The sequence below is a fragment of the Patagioenas fasciata genome, chromosome 19, assembly GCF_037038585.1.
Source record: "Patagioenas fasciata isolate bPatFas1 chromosome 19, bPatFas1.hap1, whole genome shotgun sequence".
Taxonomy (NCBI): Eukaryota; Metazoa; Chordata; class Aves; order Columbiformes; family Columbidae; genus Patagioenas; species Patagioenas fasciata.
In genome coordinates this window covers 12,891,283-12,913,892 of record NC_092538.1, presented here as the reverse complement: position 1 = coordinate 12,913,892, position 22,610 = coordinate 12,891,283, and the positions used below count along the sequence as shown (strand labels likewise).

At 53.0% G+C, this 22,610-nt stretch overlaps 1 protein-coding gene across 6 annotated transcripts in view; it reads right to left on the bottom strand.

Moving 5' to 3' along the window:
• Window positions 1–286: 286 nt before the first annotated feature.
• Window positions 287–22,610, bottom strand: part of SGSM2 (small G protein signaling modulator 2) — a 36,281-nt gene continuing 13,957 nt past the window's right edge. The window contains exons 3-24 of one of the 6 annotated variants that reach the window (XM_071817130.1): window positions 21,708–21,870; window positions 20,259–20,420; window positions 18,960–19,027; window positions 18,336–18,481; window positions 17,778–17,912; window positions 17,247–17,371; window positions 16,171–16,238; window positions 15,002–15,165; window positions 14,392–14,521; window positions 12,667–12,801; window positions 9,270–9,420; window positions 8,710–8,774; window positions 8,129–8,274; window positions 7,563–7,691; window positions 6,683–6,865; window positions 5,941–6,342; window positions 5,143–5,267; window positions 4,624–4,706; window positions 4,057–4,166; window positions 3,733–3,829; window positions 3,115–3,282; window positions 287–2,479 (exon numbers count right to left, since the gene is read on the bottom strand). In XM_071817130.1, coding sequence (XP_071673231.1) covers window positions 2,391–2,479; window positions 3,115–3,282; window positions 3,733–3,829; window positions 4,057–4,166; window positions 4,624–4,706; window positions 5,143–5,267; window positions 5,941–6,342; window positions 6,683–6,865; window positions 7,563–7,691; window positions 8,129–8,274; window positions 8,710–8,774; window positions 9,270–9,420; window positions 12,667–12,801; window positions 14,392–14,521; window positions 15,002–15,165; window positions 16,171–16,238; window positions 17,247–17,371; window positions 17,778–17,912; window positions 18,336–18,481; window positions 18,960–19,027; window positions 20,259–20,420; window positions 21,708–21,870 — 3,044 coding nt within the window. In that variant the 3' untranslated portion in view covers window positions 287–2,390. The remainder of the gene's footprint in view (window positions 2,480–3,114; window positions 3,283–3,732; window positions 3,830–4,056; window positions 4,167–4,623; window positions 4,707–5,142; window positions 5,268–5,940; window positions 6,343–6,682; window positions 6,866–7,562; window positions 7,692–8,128; window positions 8,275–8,709; window positions 8,775–9,269; window positions 9,421–12,666; window positions 12,802–14,391; window positions 14,522–15,001; window positions 15,166–16,170; window positions 16,239–17,246; window positions 17,372–17,777; window positions 17,913–18,335; window positions 18,482–18,959; window positions 19,028–20,258; window positions 20,421–21,707; window positions 21,871–22,610) is intronic. The other 5 variants (XM_071817132.1, XM_071817131.1, XM_065853068.2 and 2 more) reach the window with 5 other exon arrangements.

The window sequence follows — 22,610 nt, the reverse complement described above, 5'->3', positions numbered from 1 at the left end:
CCGTGGGCCCGTGTCAGCTCCGGCTCCCGGGGCGGCACAGACAGCGGGGCTGGGGGAGGACGGAACAAACCCGCCCGGCACAGCCACCCGGGGGCATGGACAGCCCGCTGGTGATGGATGCCCCGCTTGTTTAAACACTGCGCGGTGCCACGGCCCGGGACCGCTGGTCATAGAAACGCTACTTACATAGCACAGCCCCTGCCCAGCCAGCCCGGGCCCCAGGACTCCCAGTTGCAGCTCTGAAGCGACCTGGGGGGGCAGAAACGCTTCCACAGAGCTCCACGGCTGCCTTGCCGATAGGTGTTTATTCACATGGTACAGTTAAACATAAATAATTGAGCAACAGAGAATAGTCTGCTCCCAGCAAAAATAAATAAGTCCATACACAACATTCATAAAATACAGTTAGACAGAAGATTATACCAAATACAACAAAATTCGCAGAGGTTCCCTTTTTTTGTATCGTACATTCCCAACATACCAGAGAAAAATAGTGCAGGTTTATTTTTACACCGCTCTCTCGGGCTCTGAGCTGAAGGGTTTTCTCGCTCCACAGTTGTTTAAAAAGTACAATTTTGCTTTCCAGGTGCACAGACGGGCGCTGGAGCCCAAGCGCGTTGGAGCCGCCGCTGAGCGGGGTGCACGTCCCGCTCGTCCTGCCCGATCGCGGCTGCTCTGCTCCGGCTGTGGCTCCAGCGCCACGACGGGGTCCCTCCAGCTGCCCCACAGCGCCGGCCCCGCCCCGGGCGCTCGGCTGCTCCCACCCGTGTTCCGTGAGCAGAGAACAACCGGCTCATCCCTCCAAGGTACCGGGTCTGGTTGTTCTGGTTTGCTCTCCCGTCCCTTCAGGTTTCTGGGTTGCCGGAGGGAGGGTTTGGCCACTGGGCTGAGAAGCACTTTGTGTGCACTTTTTCCCTTTTTGAGAAAGACTATTAGGTACCATTTTTAGCTGCCTGCAGTCAGAAGATCTCCGCACAGATGGTCTTTCTTGAGCCAAATCTGGTATTTTCTCCAATGCTTTTGCTCACGAGCCCCCGAGGCAGCGCCGGCCCGAGCGCAGAGCAAACAAACACCCATTGCCGGCCCGAGCGCGGAGCAAACACCCATTGCCCGGGTTACAGCGCCGGAGTGAGCGCAGCAGATCCCTCCTTTCGGCACAGGATGGTTCCATTCCCTACACCCCTTTTCGCTAGAACTCTGATTTCAGAAGCTCACGTGAGCTGATGTGGTTCATGTAAACTCTCCGGGCGCGCTGCTCTGGTGCAATGTCCCAACGTCCCAACGTCCCAACGTCCCAACGTCCCAACGTCCCAATGTCCCAACGTCCCAATGTCCCAACGTCCCAACGTCCCAATGTCCCTGCCCACGGCGGGACTGGGCTGGGCAGGTCCCTTCAACCCAGACCATCTGTGAAAAGCTGCTTTCTCTACAAGGTTCAATGGGAACAAAGCTGTGTAACCCTGGCTGGAGGCTGGAAAAACCAAACAAATAGCAGAAACACAGAAATTCAGATTCAGACTCATCCTGGGTTTGGTTTTGTTTTGTTTTGTTTTTCCCCAGATGGCTGAGGTTGTGATGGCAAAGGCTGGAACACTGCAATACTTGAAGCGCTTGAACCAGGTCCCCAGGTTCCCCAGAAGCACGAGGATCCACTAAACCTGTGGTAACCCTGTCTGCAAAACCCGCTCCCCCTCGCTGGCGGTCACGTTTCCACGGGCAGCTTCACTGTTCACGTGAACCACGCCATTTAGTTCGAGGCCACTCTCCCAGCCGGTAACCCGGTAACCTTATTTACTTCACTTGCTGCTAAATGCTCTGCTGAATGCAAATCCAAATGTTTCAGCAACTGGAGCTCGACCCGTTTTCCACGCTCGAGGCGCAGACACCGAGCCCGGTGCCCCTGCGAGGACCCGGCTGGGCGCTGCAGCTCCCGCAGCCGCCCCGAGGTCCTGGCAGCGCACACGACGTGCGGCCGGGTGATCCTGCAAGGACCCGGCTGGGCGCTGCAGCTCCCGCAGCCGCCCCGAGGTCCTGGCAGCGCACACGACGTGCGGCCAGCTTGAAGGTGCGGTAATTAAAAATAGAAATGTTCTAGTATGTCAAATCCCCCCTTTTCATATCTCAAATGTGTAGATAGACCGTCTGCTAGAGAGGGAGGTAAAAGAATGCAAAAAGGTTTTGTCTAGAAATACAAAGTGAGTGTAACAAGGCCTATCAAACACAAACCTTATCTGGGGAAGGAAAAGTTCTGGTTTTAAAAGTCTGTTACAAATCTCTTAAATATTTCCTACATTACATGGAAGATGCAATTAAAACACCATTTTGAAGTTAGAGTGCAAGAAGTGCTCCGGCGCCCAGCTCGGCGCGGCCGCCGCCTCGCTCTGTCCTCATCACTTGTTTTCGATCAGCGTCTGCACTTTGTGGACGAGGTCTCTCGCGATCCGCAGGATCTCCTCGGCATCATGGTGCTCCGCCATTTCTGAAAGACAGACAAACACCCTAACTGTCAGCAGCAGGAACGTCTCTGCCCGAGCATTGATATTAATGCAGCACTAGCAGTAATGATTTGTTGGTGGTTTTGGTGTTGGTTGGTTGGTTTTTTGGCGGGCGTTCTGTTTGGTTTCGGTGAGTTTCGAGGGGAGCGTTCATGCGGTTTTAGAGGGCTGAGGCAGAAAGAGCCCCCAGTTTGTGGCTCCTGCAGCTGAGAGCCGGAAGCCACAGCACTGATGATTTAGTAAATGCCTGTGATCGCACAAATCGCTCCCAAAGCTGGATCTGCAGGAGCAGGGCTCCTCGCCTGCGATGCCGCCGCGCTGGGGCCGCACACGCGGGCTCCCGTCTGCCACCATTAACCACCAAAGAGCATCAACACTTGCCGATACATTCGGGCCTCGGCAGGGCCAGCCCCGTAAGCAGAAAGGGCCGGTGGTCTTAGAACCTGCAAGAGACTTTTGCAAAAGATTGCATTAAACGGAGAGCAAAGAGTCCCTGTGGCAAATCTTCTGAACAGAAATCCTGCATCTTGCTTTGTGGTAGAAGTTACCACCGGCACCAGAAAAGCCACCGCCTCCCGAGGTCCGTGTAGCTCCTAAAGCTGCTGTTTGCTGCTCTTACCATTAAAAAACTTGATGATATCAGTGAAGTCCATGTTGTTATCACGGATAATCTCTCGATAAACTTCCACAAGTGCTAAGGCAATGAAAAGGACAAAATGTTCTGAAGAGATGTGCTTTGCTGCCCAAATAACTTCCCACACTGTAAATACATCCTCGTACAACAATTCTGAATGGGAATAAACATTACAAGAGCATCTGATTATTCAAATTGGCCATTTCCCCCGCCTAACCCACATCTCACAGGCGTCATGCAGACACAAACAGGCCTTGACCATCCCCCTTCTCCTCCGCCCCTCCCCGAGCCAACAGCTCGCGCTCGGCCGAGTGCGGCACAGAACTGGGTTTAAAGACCAACTAAGAACAAATGTCGGTGCAGTGGTGCAGACCGGAGCCCAGGACGACGCCTAAACCACAGTAACATGCAGAGGTGGGTCACAGCCCATCTGTTCCAGGTGGGGCTACGTGCCGGGCTACAACTGCAAATGTGGGTCCAGGGCCCCTTCTTGGCCTTGCAGCGGACATGTCAGTGCTACAACTCCGCTAGTTTTAATCGGCAACAAAACACAGAGCTGTTCGGTTTTGCACAACTCTAAACTATAAGCACAGGCATTATTACCTCTTTTAAAGTCCAGCAGGAACCAGCGATAGCAGAAGTAAAAGTGAGTGTAATCTCCATTCTGGTGCATCAATTCAAAAAGCTCCGAGTCCAGAATCTAGAACGCAAAACATCAGCTGTCAGCGTCGTGTCTGAAACAGCCAAGACAAAGGTGCCGGAGTCTGGTCCAGACTCCCCCGTGGAAAATCGGTTTGGGGCTGCATCAAACAGTTCTTGTCCTCCCCAGCTCCAAAGCACCAGATGACTGAGGGCCCAGCCACCGGAGTCCCGGCTCCTCCTGAGCCTCTGCCGCACCGTCTGGCAAATAAGGCTGAACAGACTCACTTGGATGAGGGAGCGCATGTTGGCGAAGTGCGCGTCCATAGCACCGCCGTTGGGGAAGTTCTGGCTCATCCTCTTCATCAGGGAGCTGAAGCAGCTGTACGCCAGCTGATCTGTGGGTGGAACGCAGAACCCTCAGTGTCACTGATTCGGTGCCTTCATGAGCCAAAACAACGTACTGCAGGACCAGGGAAAACGGCGTCCCCCTCTGCTGCTCCCTGACCCCATCACCGGTGTTTCAGTGAAGCAGGGGCAGTACCTGGCTCTGGACCATTTTCACTAGTTATGTTTTGAAAGAGTCCAGCTTGCAGTGAGTTTTCAGCTTCAGCCACTGCAGGCACACCACTGCTCTGAAAATGTGCTAAAATTCAATCTCAAAGTCAGCGAGCGAACAAGGAATCCCCAAGATACCAACGGCAGCCATTTCAACAACAGCCACACTCCGAAAATACACAAGAGCTGCAGGTTTGGGTCTCCTGGCGATCAGCCCTGGGTAACGCACACAGCTTCGGAAACAGCATTCCTGAATAACCACCTCCCCAAGCACGCCAACTCCAGATGGACACCTACCATTGTCCAGTATAACCATCAGAGGAGCCAGGAGGTCACACATGCCCTGAACATAACCGACTTCTAGGTGCTCCCAAACATAACTGCAGAGAGAACACACGAGAGAGAGCCGCATTAAAAACCCTCAAAACTTTGTCTCACCCCAACAATACAACGCCTTTTGGACGCTTGTGTCTTGTTCTAGAGTGCTGTAAAAGGTCCAGAGAACTACAATTCAAACCCTCCAACACACTGGTAGAAGATGACAGAGCAGCAGGAACACCAAGCTAACGGTGCCTTGGCAGCACAGCTCCAGTGACCGACAGCCTGCTTCTCGACGCAGAGACGGGGCCTCCTCAAACCTGCATTCCGAACGGGGGCCGCCTGCCGCGCACGCCCCCCACCCGCCGGCCTGCCCGTCCCTCCCGAGGGCCTTTCTAACTTCATTCGTGAGAGTTTCACACAGACCGTTCTTTTCCCATTATTATAGTCATGGACTGTGACAGAAACGTGAAGAGTTCAGTTCACAAGCTGTATTACCTGCACATGACATTTCGGAGTTTCTCCAGGTTATCGGCAGTAAAATACCAGTAATTCCGATCACATCTCTGGACATCTTTATCAATTCTGTGCAAATTTAAGGCAACAGTGTCCAGTAACTCTATCTAGAAGAGAAAAGGTTCAGTTAGATCTGCCTAGTTTAGAGCATTCCCAAGACTCGGAGCAGATTCACTCTGAGAATCAACAAACCAGATGTATATTATACTTTGGACAGATGAGAGCATCAAAGTACTTGATTACAGTCAGCAATTGCAGTACAATCACACGCTCACAGGTAAAAGTCCCCAGCCTGTCCTGTTTCCAGAAGGTTATTTTTAGCTGAACAACTTCAGCAGAGAGAGAAAGGCAAAACCTCAACTACTAACGTGTTGATAGCAACACTAATAAAGACGGTGGAGCCTTGAACCTAGATTGAAGTTGTAGTTCAGTTTGATTAAATGCAGGTTTTAGTCTGAATTAAACAACACTCGAGTCTTACAAGAGCTGTGTTGTCCACATCCCCACGCCTCCCCCGGCCCCAGAAACCTTTAGCTGCTGGAACCGTACCACATTCCCCTTGCCCTCCCACTCAAAGAAGATCCACATTTTTCTTGCTGTCATATTTCCCATCTAGCTCACCGTGCAGAGGATAGGATTAGATGCACAAGTCATCAGCTATCATCCCACCACCTGTAGCTCTCGTTTGGTATCGTCTCTCATTGAGTCCTATCAGCAAAAGCACAAGCCTTTGCCTGAAAAGCAATGCCGTGCGGAGATGGCGGTACTGACGTGACGTACCGTGTAGGATGCAGCGCAGACAGAAGCGACGTCCATTAAATAGTCCACCTGGGAACACAGCTGCTCCTCCGAGGCAGAATCCTGAGACTGCAGCACCGCCGCCCTGGCTCTCTGCGCACGCGCCGTGTCCGGACCCGTCCTGTCCAAGTCAGCGCCGGCTTCTTCTTCGGCCCCGTCTTCAAAGGAGACGCTCTGCCCGTCGTCGATGCTGGACAGGATGCCCGAGGCCACCGAGTAGTTCCTCGAGGACGGCAGCCCCGAGTCGGGCGAGTCGAACTCCACGGACTGTCGCTCTAGGGCGGCTGCCGCCGGCGTGTCAGCGGACACCGCGGTGACACCGGGCTCATCCCGGCCTCTGCAGTCCCGCTCCGCTGGGTCCGCTTCGTCTACAGATATGAAAACCTGGGGGGGGCAGGGAGAGAAGATCCGGATGAAGCAGGAGAGAATAGAGAAGAAAGAAACATTAACGTAGCAAACAAACCTCCAGCCACGAGAGCAATGACTGCACACCGCAGTGAACAAGAGCACTGTGTGCAGCTTCCCTGCACGCTGAGAGCTGAGAGCTCCTCCCTCAGTCTTTACACTGAGACCGTAAGTCTGAACCAAACGCTGGTTTATGATCTCATATTCCAGTTCTGCACAGACTCAAGCAGCTCCAGCCCGACAGAGCTGTGCGACCCAAAGTCCCTGCAAACGCCAAAGCTCGCGTGCCGCCCGCACCGGGCAGGAAGGGGGCACCTACGTCGTTGCTGATGGTGGAGTCGCGGTGAATCAGCCGCTGCACGTGGCTGTCGATGCTGCTGCCCGACGAGAACTTGGCCAGCGTGGCAGAATGCGATTCCTTCTCTCGCTGCTTTACAACGACCTCGCAGGCCTTCCACTCGGCCATGACCTTCTGATACCGGAGAGCAACGTCCTCATCCACCTGCAGACAGACAGGTCCTGAGATGGTCCTTCTCCTTGGAAGCCAGCAGTAAAAATCAGCGGAAGGCAGGGGAGGGAGGTCTAAAGCAAGGGTAACGTCTCAAACCAAAAGCCTGCAGGATCACCCTCCATGACTTCAGTGGGGGACGTGATAAGTTTCCTCTAGGTGCAAATGTCACGACTGTTTTCCTGTCATTCACTGAATAGACTCCTACAGGCAGTGCTTTAGACCCCAGCAGCACATTGCTTTGAGGTTGCTACTGTTATTTACTCCCGGTGCTCTGATCCAGATAAGGCGTGGAGCAGCGGAACTGCAGCATTGCTGCATCCTTCTCAGCCCTCCGGCCTGGGACCACGTCCGGCTCCGGCTCGCACGCGCAGCTGAGGGAAGGCACGGCCGCCTGCCGCTTCGCCCGGCCCCGTTTGCTGCCACCCTGCTTATTATCAAGGCACTTGCCCAGTAATTACAACAAACTAAAGCACTCAGCAAAGTAAAACGTTGGTATTGCTATAAACAGCTTAGCAAAGGGAGATAACGGAACCAAGAGACGGGCAAATTGCAGTTTCATTAATGGAAACGATATACTTAATGTCAGGTTTCAGATAATTGTGAAATAAGGCTGTGACATAACCTAGGCAATTATTCACTGATCAGCGCTAGCAGCAGCGTGGAGATGCTAAGAGAGATGATGTCTCACCTGGTCCATCTCCTTCTTGGCCATGCCGAATTTGTAGTGACCCAGCAGGAAGGGCCACACTTCCTTCCGAATCTCATGCTGTACCCCGCCGTAGTAAACTCTTCTTAATAATTCCAGCTCCTTGTAATTCTACAGCAGTCAGGAAAAAGAGGTATTGAGGTAATACATCTTTGTTTTCCTCAAACGCGCACATACACACTTAATACCAAGTACAAAGACAGTGAAATGCACACACAGCATAAAATCAATTTCACAACTTGATGCACGCCTTTAGGGCCAAATCCAGCGTAATTCCAGTTGTGCCTCCCATGGACGCAACCTAACTTAAGAGAACAGAGGAGTCATGGGCTCGGTGCCTCTGATGTTCATTGATATCTTTGCCATCATCACAGATGCAAAGGATAAAAAAGATCTTAAGGATCAACTTGCTCTCACTAGAAAGACAATTAGCGACTAGAAAACACCGTGAATACATCCTGAGGCCAGTTATAGGGGACACCATGCTCCACACAGCAGCGTATGGGCGCTGGTTTAATTAACGATCCCCAAGGCATTGTGTTCCTTACCTTCTTGTCTTTCTGATACTTGCTCCAGACCTCTTTGGTCAGGCCCCCTGCAGCACTGGAGGGCTTGTCCGGGGGGACGATGGTGTGGTTCACGAGGGCAGACAGGTGCGTCCGCACCGTGGACAGGTGGCGGCAGTAGGCGAGCCCTGGGTGGGCAGGAGGGAGCTCCCGTCAATGAGCACCTACCCTGCACCGCAGCCCTTCCGCGGGCGGAGCTGCGACACGTTGAACCTGCACTGATCGTTCTGTGTGAACTAAACCTGCATTGTGCTGGATAACAACGAGGAATTGCAACAGGGCCAAAGATTAAATCAATCTTACATAGACTTGGTAAAACCCAGGTATTACATTGCACTGCAAAACCGCCTTCTGTCTTCACTAAGCACCAGTTCTCCCATCGCTATATGCAAACCCACAAATAATGGAATTATGAAGCTCGAGTCACATCCACCCTAATGCCTCGAGGTGATCTGACTCACAACCAAAAATCTGGGTCTCGACTGCTTTCTAAAACAGACATCACGTGTCTTTAGATAAGCACATGGATACCACAAGAGCTGAATATAAGCAGCTTCACTTACATCCATAAAAGGCTCTGGAAACTATTTGCTTCTTCATGCTTTCACACAGCATCTTTAATGGAGTTCTGTGGAGAGATTAACGGGAACAGGATGGTCACAGGACGGAGGGCAGCAGGAATGTTATGCTGATCGTCTGACCCACAGACAGTGATTCAGAGAGCGATTCCTTCTCCGCACCAAGATTTATTTAGCTGAAGGACAACAATAATGAGAAATCGCACTTTGAAAGTATTTCCCCCCAGCATTTTGGCCCAAATCAGATTCATGTGGCGCACTTATCTACCACCACTGCAGGTGCACTGTAGAGGTCCTTGTCACATTAGGTCAACTGTTGCCCTTCATTACTCTTGTTAACAACTGATTAAAGAAAATGCTTCCAGAGCCGAATCATATTACACTAGACAAAAGAACTAGTTGCAGTTTTTCTATCAAAACATGACTTGAGATTAGTTTAATAATTTAGCTTTAATGAACTAAATCTCTTGCTGCGTAACTCCATCAGTCTGTGTTAGAAACTGCTTGGAGCGGCTCCCGCGCCTGGCGCTGCCGGCCCCGCTCACCTGTCGCGCAGGCAGGGGCAGCAGGCGGGCGCGTCGCGGGGGGAGCTGCCCGAGGAGCAGGACACGCAGGACGAGCCTCGGCTGCAGGGCTCCAGCTGCCAGCACAGCGCGCTCGCCCCGAAGCCTTGCATCTCCAGCATGTCGCCGGCGTCTAGGAAAAACCCACACAAACAGCGCCCGTCAGCCTTTCTGCCCCTCCTCCCGCCTGTGCGCGCTGACGGCCTCATGCTTTACTGCTCGGCAGGCTCCGGACCGTGACTCTGTCCTAGCGACGCTGGGCACGCGTCAAGCAGCCGCATGCTGCGCACGGCGCCTCCCGCAGCTCCCGTCCCGGCACCGCGTCCTCCTTCTTGCCCATGCACATCCCATCGTGATTCAAGAGAACAGAGAGAAGGGCGCTGCAGCGACAACCGAGAGCGGTTCTTGTGTAATGCTACGCTAACGTTACCCACGGCCAGAAGAGATCACCTAACCTGACCTTCTATTTGACTCAGGTCTCAGAACTTTGTTTTGCAGTTCTGGAATCAGCCATGTAAGTGCCAGCTCAGACAGAGTGAAAGTTTAAGCATAAAATAAGACAAAGTGATTCAGTTATTTTCAAAGATACTTCTTTTTCCCTCAGAAACAGACCCTAGAATACTGAGCGCAGCAGTTCAAGTCCTACTAACGTGAGCGCTGTATTTACAGGAGCAGGATGCCCTGCAGGGAAGTGTGATCCAACGGAACAGTGCAGCGCCCGCAGTCACCCCTGCGCCTGCCTCCTTAGCCGGCTTCGGGAAGGCAAGCCCAAAAAATCACCCGTTGCCTTCCGAAAGTTTGCTTCAGCTCCTCGACTTTCCCACCTGGCACTTGGGCTCATGGGATTTTTTGTTTCATAATAAATAACTGGCCTTTCAGCTCACCCATGATTCAAATTAAGGCAAATGTCGCAATACCGTATGTCACTAAATTAACATTTGTAAGCAAAATCCAGTCCCCTGGGCCGTGCTTTTCAAACAGACGTTTGTTGGGTGGTGGTGGGGGAATTCCAAACCATCTCATGCATTTTAAATCAAGGTAGCAAAAGCGTTGGAGTGGTGCCTGTTGGAAAGGGGGCGCAGGCGAGGAGGAGTGGAGTGAGGACACGTGTTCACAGAGAAGCACAGGCTCATGCGGAAGCAGTCACGTACTTCATTTCACAAAACAAGTGTGATGCAAAAATGCTCTTCACCTTAATTCTTCAAGAAGGAGCTGAATGACGCAGTATTTATTGCAGCTTCTTATTGGGTTCAAATAAAAAACATCGGTCAAGCATTTTTAGATCGTTATTTTTTGCCTCCCCTCTACAGACAAGGAAAGTGGGTTTTTCAGTTTTAACGTTTTTCTTTTATTTTTTAGAGAAACAAGGAAAGAACCCCACAGAACCTAAAGATTCAGATGAAAGGTCCCTGAATTAGTGAAGAATTAGAGTGAACAGCATCTTTTATTTGATTGTAGTGGTGTTTTCTGTAACTTCAGCCACATGCAAAAGTCGAGCATGTTGCGAAATGTAGAAGCGAATGGCTGGCAAACCTGCCACAACAGTGTTGTCATTACCGAGGAGGGACGCTGCCAACCCCGCCCGGCCCAGCACGGTCACCGCCCCGACCGCAGCCACGGCCCTGCCTCTACCGCCCCTTCACCACCAAATAGCTGAAGCAGAGATCTGACAGCTGCTCTAGCGGGATAACCACATCCCCGCCACCCGACTGGAGACTGAACTGTGCTTCGTCCGCGTCAGATCACAGCGACATTCTCTTAACGCAGCGTCGCTGTCAGACCTGCTGCCCCGTGTTATCACCCACGCCCGCTCAGCAGAGACGCACAGACCCTTCCTGCAACAGGACCGTGCATCACGGCGAGTGCTGTGGTTTGCAGTTTCCTTCCATCCACACCTTCCAGGAGCTCTTTATTAACTCGGGCTGGGCTTTATCAGCTCCTAGGGGCTGCTGCCCTGAACCCGCCTGGGGAACCAAGGAGGCTCTGGCCGAGCAGGCTGTGTGAACCGCGCTCCGGCTGCACCGGCACGGGACGATGGTCGCCTCCTGCCGTCAGCCCCACCAGCCCAGGCCTGACACCTATTCGGAACCACACTCATTGCTCCACTATTCAAAGGTACAAACGTCTTCTCTGCAGTCAAGATACAGAGTGCTTTTCTTAGGAAATAGAAATACCAGAAACAGAATGCTCATGCTAACACAACAAATGAAAATACAGACAGGAGCCAAACTTGCAAGCACTTGCTCTCCTTCCCACCTCCTCTGCAGGTGTCAAACCTTCGACAGCTACGTTACAGCCTGATCACAGCGGAGATCCTGCTCTCGCTGACGCACCGCGGTTGCTCCGGAGAGGCGGAGGCGGTTGTTTCGGTTCTAACGGGAGCACACCGGATTTGGCACACGCACCCAAGAGCTACCAAGGGCAAAAGTCTGGGGGAGTGGAAGCTGAGCAGTAACCGGTGAGCCCAGGAGGGAGACTTCACATGAACTGGCAGAGAGGCCTGGGCAGCGCCCGCCCTCCTCCTGCAGGGCTGCAGGCCTCGGCACCCGCGCTGGGCAGGACGCGCTGGCCTGCGGACGGATTATTTCATACACCGCTCAGCCTCCTCCTTTGAGGAACAAGCACTTGGTCTCCAGAACTACACTAGAACCTGAGTGCTTGTAATACATATGCTTACTTGAGAATACCAACTTAATATGGATGTTACAAATTGCTTTAGGAAAAGAATGAGATGACAAATTTTGCAGCTGATGATCTGAAACCCACCTCACCCACGAATGCAAGAAGCTGAACGAAAGCACCTGGTCCTGGAAAGGTGTTGCGTCTCCACACAGGCTCCTCTGCACACTTCTGCCACCCTACAGCGGTATCCGAAGCGTGGGAGCACGCGTACTTGCACCCTCCCTGGGCTCAGACCGACTCGCTGCACTTCTGCCCTGTTCTGTCCACACACGCACCCTCTGCTCCTGGATCTGCCCCCACCTGCGCTGCAGCGGTTCAGCTCTGGTCCTTCCCAGGCAGGCTGCCCTCCCCGTCCCTTACACTGTACACGACCACTCACAGCGGGAGAACGTAAAGACTCCTTACGCTCCCTCCTCTTGTGAGAACGTGCTCTAGCATCCAGTGTAGGGGGGCAGGAAGCCTCCGGAAGGAGAGGTCTGTCTGTTCAGCGGCACACGCTCAACGGAGAGGGGAGACGCTGCTTCCGCTTCCCACAGGCCGTGAGCACATTCCCAGCCTCCCTGCACCGTCGCCTTCACCTCCAGATCTCATGGCGCGAGTGAAATGGTTTTCCCTGTAATAATGCCAACACTGTTGTGTGCAGCAGTGGAACGAGCTGCAATAGAGCTCTGGGACACAGGGGGAGGAGGATAAAAACCTTTCATCCTATTAGGAGCTGTGAGGTTCCGAGAGCAGATCATTGATAGCATTGCATGTAGCTTATCTTCCTCCTCCTCGTCATCGTCAACAGAGGCAGAGCGGCTGGCAGCTAAGTGGTGGTAGTTAATAGTTACTGCTCAAAGAAAATAGTGAAAGAGGAGCATAAGGAGAGAGAACTCGATTCTGTGGGAAAGCTCAAAAGGACACGTTCAGCAAACACAAAGGACTTGAGTCCTGCCCTCTTCTTGAGGGCACACACTCCTGTAAATGGGTATGAAGAAGGAGTTTCTTACAGAAAAAAGGCACGTTTCCCCAAACACAGCCCAGCTCCTGACTGTGCCCAGGCTGCACCCCCAGAGCTCACGTCACACCGCGGCGATGGAGCAAGGCCCAGGGCAGCCTGCAGCGCTCAGGGTGCTTTTTAGCAAACTCCACGGGAATCCTCAGCTCCAACTGCTAACAGCTTCTCTCCTTCACCAGCCCTTGCCAATGCTGCGGCCTCTTTCCACCCCGCAGCCCGCGCCAGAAGCACCGGGACAGCACACAGGCTGCTCCCAGCCCGCCTGGCGCTGCAGGCGCAGGGGCTGTCCCGAGGCTGCGGCGCTGGAGCCGGCTCTGCGCTCCTCGGGCGCCCAGCGGGCAGGGCTGTGTGCACTGCGCCCACGGGGGCTGCAGGCGCAGGGGCTGTCCCGAGGCTGCGGCACTGGAGCCGGCTCTGTGCTCCTCGGGCGCCCAGCGGGCAGGGCTGTGTGCACTGCGCCCACGGGGGCTGCAGGCGCAGGGGCTGTCCCGAGGCTGCGGCGCTGGAGCCGGCTCTGCGCTCCTCGGGCGCCCAGCGGGCAGGGCTGCGCTCACTGTGCCCACGGGGGCTGCAGGGGCAGAACGCGCTTGTGCTGCTGTGTGCACAACTCACCCGCGCGAGCCCCGAAGGCCCAAGGAAGCGCGGCCGCGCTGTGGTGCGGCGCCCTGGGTGAGGAGGTGCAGCGAGATTTCTGCCTCTGCGGCTGCAGGGAATCCCAACATGAGCAGCAAATCCAAATTCCCTGTGAACTTCAGCATCTGATCCTCCTGGGAAATTCTTGCTGCTTTGCCAAGGGGGTAAAACTGAACACGGTGTTTGAGAACTAGCTCTAGTGCCTTCTTGCATGTACAGAATTTGTGTTCACTGATGACATGAGCTGGTTTGGTTCTTGGGAATTCATTCAGTTTCCTTGGAAGGGCCTTTATTTATCCATTGTCAAGTTCTTGCTTCCAAGCCAGGAAAACTTAGCCCAGGAGTTCTTGGGGTATGTTAAGAGTTGAGTTCATGTTGCTGCCCTATTTTTAAAATTATTTTAATTTTTTTCCTAATAACAACATTACGAGCAAGAAGTGTGGCCAAGAAAAACATCCTCACTTGAGGAGCAAAACTGCTCCTGGCCACTCAAGCAATCGTTTTGGTTTTAGTCTTAGTTTGCAAGCCCAGGGGAGTATTTTGAAAACTTCCTCTGCAAAACACAGAGTAACCATAAATGAGATCCCCACCTCAGCTCCGGTTACACCGAGACACCAAGTTCCACTGCACTGAGGAAACCCACAGTCATCTGTACCTGTTGGTCACAATTATCATGCACAAACCACCTGACTCGTCTGTCACCTTTGGTCACTTCCCAGGATATCACTTCGAGGTTTTCCTAGTGTTTTGTGGTTGGTTTTTTAAAGAGAGCAGAACAAAGGCACTTACTGTTATCATGCTTGTGTCCTGGATAGATGATTCGGAACACGTAGTCTGTAGAAGCGTCCTCGGCTGGCATTTCCTCCAGGTCCACTGATTTGTTGCTGTTCCGCTTCCGAAGCTTTGGAAATACCTTACCCTAGAGGAAATAATGATTCCATACATTCAGCTGCAAGTGACTGACCGAGCACAGCAGACCAAGTACTTAGACTTTGGCATCTTAGAACTGACCATTCAATGCTGGGAGGAGGTGAGGGAGGAAACAACAGCAGAATAAGGAAGAGCAGGTGGTCTAGGGGTACTGGACACAACTTTTCTGGGTACTTAAAACACAGCTTCTTTTTGCAATCCATGCAAGTTGGGCACCAGCTGCTTCAACGATTCAACCCTCTGACAGCAGGCATGTCCAGTCCATTTGAGTCTCGGCCTCTATCATTTGGGTTCACAATAGCCGATTCCAGTTCTTTGCTCAATGGGGCAACGAAGGGGTGAACAATCTCTATAGATTATCAGTAGAAGAATCAAACTGGACTGACTGGAGTTGCTTCGCCCCCGCTTTGCTCTGCAGCGGCGCCCGAGGAGCCGCCGCGGCGCCCGGCCCTGCCGCCCGGCCCCGTACCTTGCCCTGCTGCGACCAGAGCGGGGGCTCCAGCTGCCCGCGGGGCAGGAGGCCGTTCTCCAGGCACGACAGGAAGGCGAGGAGGTGACCGCCCTGGGGAAAGTGCAGCGGAGGCCTCTGAGTCCCGTCCTGACTCACCAGCACCAGCGTCCATCTGCTTTCTGCTGCAAAGGAGGACAAGGGGAGTCCACACTGTCACACCACAACCTCTGGGGTTTGCTCTGATCTCCTGAGTGAGTTCTATCTGTGATCATCTCACGGTAGACAAATAAACCTCTGTAAGTCAAAGTGCGACCTAGGGATGATCTCAGTCCTTTAGTCCTACAGGAGCTCAAGATACAAGCAAACTATGACAGGCCTCATGCAGAAACATTTAAAGTGATTCTGAACACTGATATAATAAATAAAGGAATAACTACACTAAGTCTCTGGCACCTGGAGCCCGTGGGTGAGGGGCTCTGAGGACGGGCCGTGGAGCCATGGCAGCAGCGCCACGCGTCTGCCGCCCCGTGCACCCCGCGCACGCGTTGTGTGCACAGCGCGCACCGGCTGCTGAACCGGCTTCTCCGCGAGAACAGCAACGGCCGCCACGTTTCACGGCTGCCGTCAAACTCCCCACGTCCTACGGAACCGCCACGGAGCAGAGCAGCGACACCTGCGACCAGCCCGCGGACCTGGAGGAGCCCATCGCAGCGAGGCAAATGGACCTGGACTAACGCGGTTGTCATCCTCCACCGGGCAGGACTCCGGATTTTAACACTCATCCCCGTGTTACATAACCAGGTAGAGGCGTTACGGACACGGAGGAAACGTGATCATCCTAGTGGCTCTCCTGCTTATGTGTTTTAAAGCAATATATATGAACCGTCAAGCCAAAGCTTCTACGTTAAATACAGCTGACAGGTTCCCGTAAGCGCTGCTCTGCACAGGCGACTCAGGAAACACAAAGCACACAGGAAAAAGGCAGAACGCAGAGAGCAACTGACAACGGAGCCGTGTGGGGCAGAGCAGCTCTTCCCGGGCCCCTCGGGGAGCACATCTGCAGAAGAATAATGGTCCGTTCCCTCTGCAATAGCCCCAACAGGCACCGTTTAAATGGCAGCAGCATTAACATTCAGCTGGCAGAAAGGGGTTTGGGAGCACCCCGTGAGAAGAAGGTTTATGCTTACGTTGCTGGTGGCAGTGAATGCAGACGATCTGGCTGAGCGGCACTATTAACGCGTAGTCCCAGTAAACGCTAACAGGGAAGGAAAAAGGGCAGGAAACATGGGTTTTTCCATATTCAGGAGTGCTTACGGTTCCAAGCACCCGATAAAAAGACTCTGCTAACTTAATAACTGCTTATTAAATTGGGTCAATTAAAGTGAATTAATAGTCAAGTAAAAGGCAAACAACCAGTTCTCCGCAGCGGCCACATCCGGCACCAGCCGTGCACAGCCTCCCTGTCCCCCCCAGCCCAGGTGACAGGGACGCTCTGGCCGGGACCGAAGTGCGGGACACGGGTTCCCGGAGCCCGTGCAGCTGGGCTCAGGACAGCCAGGTCGGCTCTGTCTCACACACGCGTTTTATGGGCAGCAGCGTGTAAATCCATCGGAGCTCAGGCTTCCAGATTAAACACGGGAAACAGCCCCGAACCCTTTTGAGAACGCCCTCAACAGAGGTTCGCAATAAAAGCAAGGGCAGAGCGCTTCATTAATGTTCTGTTAAAAAGCTCAGATGAAGTTCTAGAGAAAGAATGGAGTGTATGAAGCATTCGAGAGCCCTGTTCAAACACCATGTTCAGAGGGCTGAGGGCGCGTTCCCTGCAGAGACACCTGCTGCTCCAAGCAGAATGCCAAATGAGCTGAGTAGCTATCTAAGGACAGACAGTGACACTGCAGGTCTCTGCTTTGAGGCTGCAATTAGCCATGCTTGCCAGGCCACTTGTGACCCTCTGAAGGGAGGGACTAGAACTGTAACGATGGAAGACAGTGCTGAGCCTTTTCTCCCAAACACCTGGAAAAGTGGGCTTTTGTTTCCCTTTCGAAAAGGCCGTATATCTGAGTGCATTACAGGGCCTTTGGGAAGCTGCTTCATCTGTGGCAAAACAGGAACAGAACCCCGAGCTGCCGGACACCTCAACTCAGGCACTATATTCAGAAGCCCTTCCATGAAATCAGCCTTGTTACACTTATGTCATATTGCCAAGTATATAAGAAATAAACACCATGAATGCTTCCCATCTTTTCCCGAATGCAATGAATACCTTTTCTCCAGCTCTGAATCTCCAAGGGTTCCATTCATCAGCTGATTTGGAGTCCATTTTAAAGTCAGACTATCAGCTGACTGATGAAGGGAGAGATACCCAGGAATTGCCTCCAGGTCGTCTTTCTGTTCACAGAAAAACCAGACAATGACTCAACTGCACAACTGTAACAGTCACGATCCAGCCTTCCTGTGCCCCAGAAGCTCCAGAGCAGTGCGTTATCCAGGAACTGCTGAGGGAACCTCAACACCAAAAGTACGGGTATTTAACACTGCTGTTAGAAAGAGGGGAAGAAAGCACTGCACGGACACCAGGTTTATGAAATACAGCCCAGCGCGTCTGTTCCTACCTATACGCCCACTTGACAGGTCACACTGCTCAGGCAGTGAAAGCATAACAGAGGCAGCATGGTCCTGAGGACAAGACGTTAAGCCAGGACTTGTCAAGTTCAGGTTATATTCTTGCCTCTAGTACTGACTTCTCAAGTCACAGCCAGGCTGTGTGTACCAACCCAAAACTCGGCGCACTCACCGGCTGGACCAGGACGTTGTTCTTCCCGTACAAGAGGTGTATTCGGGAGTTCTGGTGCAAGGACTCCACGTACTCCCGTGCCGAAGCAGCAAAGCGATCTTCGGACGTGCTCCCGCTCGAGTGCCGCTTGCGGATCTAGCGCACACACACAGACACGGCCGAGGCGGTCAGCGGGATGGCAGGGGCTGTGCCGCCGGCCGGTAACGCGATAATTCCATTTACACCCCTCTCTGCAGAGCGGAGCTCGTTCTGGAGCCAGGAGACCTCCCAGAGGAACGACCTGGGCTCCTACTCATCCCTGACCCAGGCCACTTGGAATTTCTTGTGAACTATGTGGTCTGATCACAAGTGTCGAAAGCCACATAATTTAGTCTTGGATCTAAAACGTTTTGCCATACAAAGACGCCATTTGGGCATGAATGGCCTTCTAATCTGTGATAAAGGCTCCATTACAGACGAGAAAAGAAAGGTCGTTCTAAATCCCGATCTGTCCCTCCTGGGGCTGTTTTCACTGTCAACGGGCCCTAAGGCAGAGGCAGCTACCCGGTCAATACCTACTCCCAGGGCTGGGCGCTTGGAAGGAGAGTCCTGCCGGCCGTGGACGCCGTGGATCCGGTGCCGCTGGACCAGCTCGTCCGCCGAAGGGTCGGTCCAGTAGTGGTCGGCTGTTTTCAGCTTGGTGTACTCCAGAGCACACGGGCCAACTAAGGAAAGAGCCCGGGAGAGAAAGCACCCGAGACCGTTACCCCCAGTCTTACCCTGCTGGCTGAGCACTGCAAGCGACTTTTCCTTTTCAAGCCAAGTGAATATTAATGATCACCTAATGATCCTATGGGGTCAGCCCATAATACAGACACTAAATATAATGGCACACCAGGTCCTGTTGTCTAGGGCTGTGTGAAAGCACTCCTGCAGGACACAGCGGCCCCCCACGGCAGCATTAGTAGTCACAGCTTGCTGCAAGCGTTCAGTAAAAAGCCATTCCTGTTCTGTTCTCTCATCCAACCAATAACTAATAATAAAAACAGGTGACGGGTCTGATGGGCAACAAAACATCTTTGGTGTTGCTCTGTTATAAACGCTAGACAGAAAATTCACCTTTTGTAACACTATCAGAATACAAAATGTTTTACGAAACAATTTATTTTCTTTAGCATAAGAAGTAACTTTGCCAGAACTCACCTAGGAGAGAAGCCAGTATCGGGCCACAAACAGGATCTGCCAGCAAAGCTTCTTTTTCATAGTATTTACTAGGAATAAAAGAGCAGAGCGCAGTTAAAACCCCTGGCTGCTGTTCTATAGCTCTTGTCGCTCCGGGAACGAGCCCGCTGACCTGGCCCCGCTGCGGGGGCTGCCCAGCCAGCCCAAGGCAGCGCACACAGAAGGGCAGGGGGCGCTGACCCGGTGGCTCCCGCAGCGCTCGCTCTGCAGACGCCGGAGTTGGCCTCTTGCTAAACGTGTTTACCCACTACATTTGATTTGGGGCTTTGGGCACTAATGCACCACGGAGACAAAGAGTAACTCTCTGCAAGCAATTCTGTCAGTTTTCCTCAGAGACCACGAGGTCCATGCATCCTTAAACACCTCTTCCATCTGTGAGGAATAATCTTGAAACACTGGCAAGAACCACGAACTACTACAAATAGCAGCTCTTGCAATGACCCCGAAGTCTTCCCATCACAGCAGGCAAAGCTGACCTACAGAACCACATAGCCAAAAAATCAGAACACACACATTTATTGAGCTGTCATTTTCCTCTGCTGGCTCTTCCACTAGATGGGGCTCAAACCCTACACCATCTTCTCTTCCTCAAGAACAGAGGAGCTGAAGGACTTGAACACAGAGCATTTGAGCAGAAATGTCACCAAAGTGCATGAGAACGAGCCTGAGGGAGAGGCCCGTTTTATTCACTAAGTCAGGGTCTCAAAATCACACACATACAATCAAGGACTTGACCCCAACTCATCTGCATGGAGAAGGTAGTAAGATGAATATCTACAATAAAACAATTGAGATCTAACTCTCTAGTCATGTCTCTAGGTGAATTATGCGGACAAAGTACTTCAAAAGCTCGTATCCATGTCTCGGCAGACACACCAAACCGGTGCCACCGGGGGTGTCTCGGGACACGGCCGCCCCCTCGCTGGGTCTGCTGCACGCAGCTCCCACACCAAGCTGGCAATGCCGCTGGAACAGCACAAGCACCTTCCTCCCATTCTCCTGTTCAGTGGCAAGACAGATCATGGAAATAAAGCTGATAACAAGGAAAACGCTAATGCAAACTTGGAAATACTGTGAGAACACGTTCTGCTCTGGCTCTCCTCCTCGTTCAGTCTCTTCTAAATATCCATGTATCTGGTTTTCTTCCTACCAGAAGTTTGCATTGCAGAAGTTTGAAGGAGACTTTTGATTAAATGCCGTGTTGCAGATATCCAAACACACCAGTCCAACCAGTCCCTGCGCTCCCGATTCTTTCCTTACCTGCAGTTATCAACAATATACTGCACAATCTTGTCGAGCACTTTCTCAATCAACGCTGTCCGAACCCAGATGTGTTTGATGGCCTGAGGCGTCAGGACGGGTGCTTTGCTTGTGGCTGATCCCTGTCTCTTGAGGGGCTCCTGCCCGCTTGGCTGATGTTTCCTGCAAAGCCAAAGCAGTCGGAACTCAGACTCCTCTCCCAGGAAGCTCTGCGGTGAAAGCTGCTCGAGGAGGTGTCGGAGCACGCACGGCGTATCTGCGTGTGTCCGTGCCACTGACCAGCGCTGCCACTGAGCCGGGAGCTGTAGTCAGGCCATCAGCAGGGAGTTTGAAAATCATGGCTCTAACTAATAATTTAGGATGTTTTGGCTCTGAGTCACAGAGACAAGCCTGTAAAGATTATCTAATTCATAGACAGATGCTAAACAAGCTCTAAAAAGGCCCCCAAACAGGTCTGTATTAGGTATCTTGGGCTAGACAGTCACCCACCAAAAATACTTTCTTGGTTTCTGGAGCTTTAGGAAAAGCCCAACATTTGAGCTGCTCCAAAGTTCCTCCACACGAGGCAGAAAGGAACAGGCTGTAAATCCACTGCAGAACATACACCCCGAAAGAATGAAAAAGAAAAAAAACCACAAAGTGTGGCAGAAAACAAGGTGCATCTGATGAACAGCAGTTTGCTTCACACCAGGCAGAGCTCCACAGCTGGGAAAGCCACCGCGAGCAGGGTGAGAAGACGACTCCGTCTCCCAGTTCTCTCGGGGAGCAGCAGTCCCAGCCCCAGGGCAACGCGCGGCTGCTCGGCCCAGGCACAGAGCAGCACTGAGCCTGAGCCTCCGCAGGCAGAGCCTGCCCAGGACCTCCTGCCCTGCCGCGCCAGCCCGTGGCACCGGCCCAGCCCGCGGCACCGGCCCCGCTTCCCGTTCTCTCCATAGAGCACCAGCACAGCTACAGCACAGCCTGTGCCGGTGTCTTGGCAGCGAGATCCTGTCTCCTGCCACCTACAGAACAACAAGACAACTGAGAGAGAAGCAACATCAAACTGAGAAACCAGACCTACAGCAAATGAGCATCTGAAGCCAGCTGGGAGCGTGCTGAGAGCCAAGGCCTCTGCTGCTTCTTGCAGCACCAGGCCCAGCCGCACTGAGCACCATCACTTCCCCAGCACCGTGCCCGCCGGGACGCAGGGGCTGCTCTGGTGGGCTCTGAAGCCCGTGGGAGCCGTCCCTCCTTTCTGCAGAGCTTTCTGCTGCCCAGAAAATCTACCAGAGCCCAGTGCAGGGATGGACAGTGGCACACGTTTGCCTTCAAGTTACAGACACTGAAGGGACAAAGCCTGAACAAGTGTGGCCAGGAAAGGCTCCTTCCCTTTCCCAAGCAGTGTCTGTGTCGTCTCCGCGCCGCACACACATCGTATGGATTTTGCTGATGAGCAGACCTCAGCCTCACCTGCCTTCCACCTGCTGCTGCAGCTCCTGCACCTTCTTGCACACGTCTCCAGCCACCACAAAAGTCTTGCCCACCTTGGTGAAGAGCGCGGCCACCTTGTCCGTCCGCAGGAAGCCGGCAGCCCTGCGCTTCAGCATGTGCAGGAGACACGCTTCCACAACCCCTGCGGGAGAGGGAGGGAGGGACACAGTTACGGGCACCGCTGGCCTTCAGCCCGCTCTCGGGTGAGCACCGTCCGCTCACACCCGCCGGTACGCGGGGGCGTCCAGAGAGTGGGGGGAGAGACGGACAGACAGACAGACCAGATCTCAAAATCCCATGATGCAAGCATGTGTCTCATCTGCAACAATGAGCATCTTCTAAGATACTGATAATGTTGGTACACAAGCGAACCAAAGGACTGCAATATGTCTCAGTATTTTCACCCCATTTTGCACATATCACTGTGAAATAATTCCTGATTCTACTGAAAATGAAGCCAAAAGCAAAACCTCTTCTCAGCTCCTCGCAGCAGAACCAGGTGCCCCAACTCAAGATATAACGAGCTCAAAGTCTGCTTTTATTCCTGCTGTTTTGAGCAGAGGTCCATACAAAGCAGGAAGGGGGGCCCAGCGCTGTGAGCAGGGTGTGCGCGGGGTCCTGTGGGTCTGCTCAGCCGTGCCGCGGTTCCTTCGGCACCCGAGCGATGCTCTGGGGTGTCCAAGAGCGCTCGCTCCTGCACCCAAGTGCACGCGCCATCGCCACGGGGAGCTTTGTCACGAGTAACCAAGGCCATTCCACCTGCCCTGATGCGCGCTGCATCCCGCCCAAGACTCGGCAGCTCATTTGGAATCTGGTATTTGGAATCTGGTATTTTGGTGCACTTGAGGCCTGATCCTGCCAGGTGCTGAGCGTTTCCTGAAG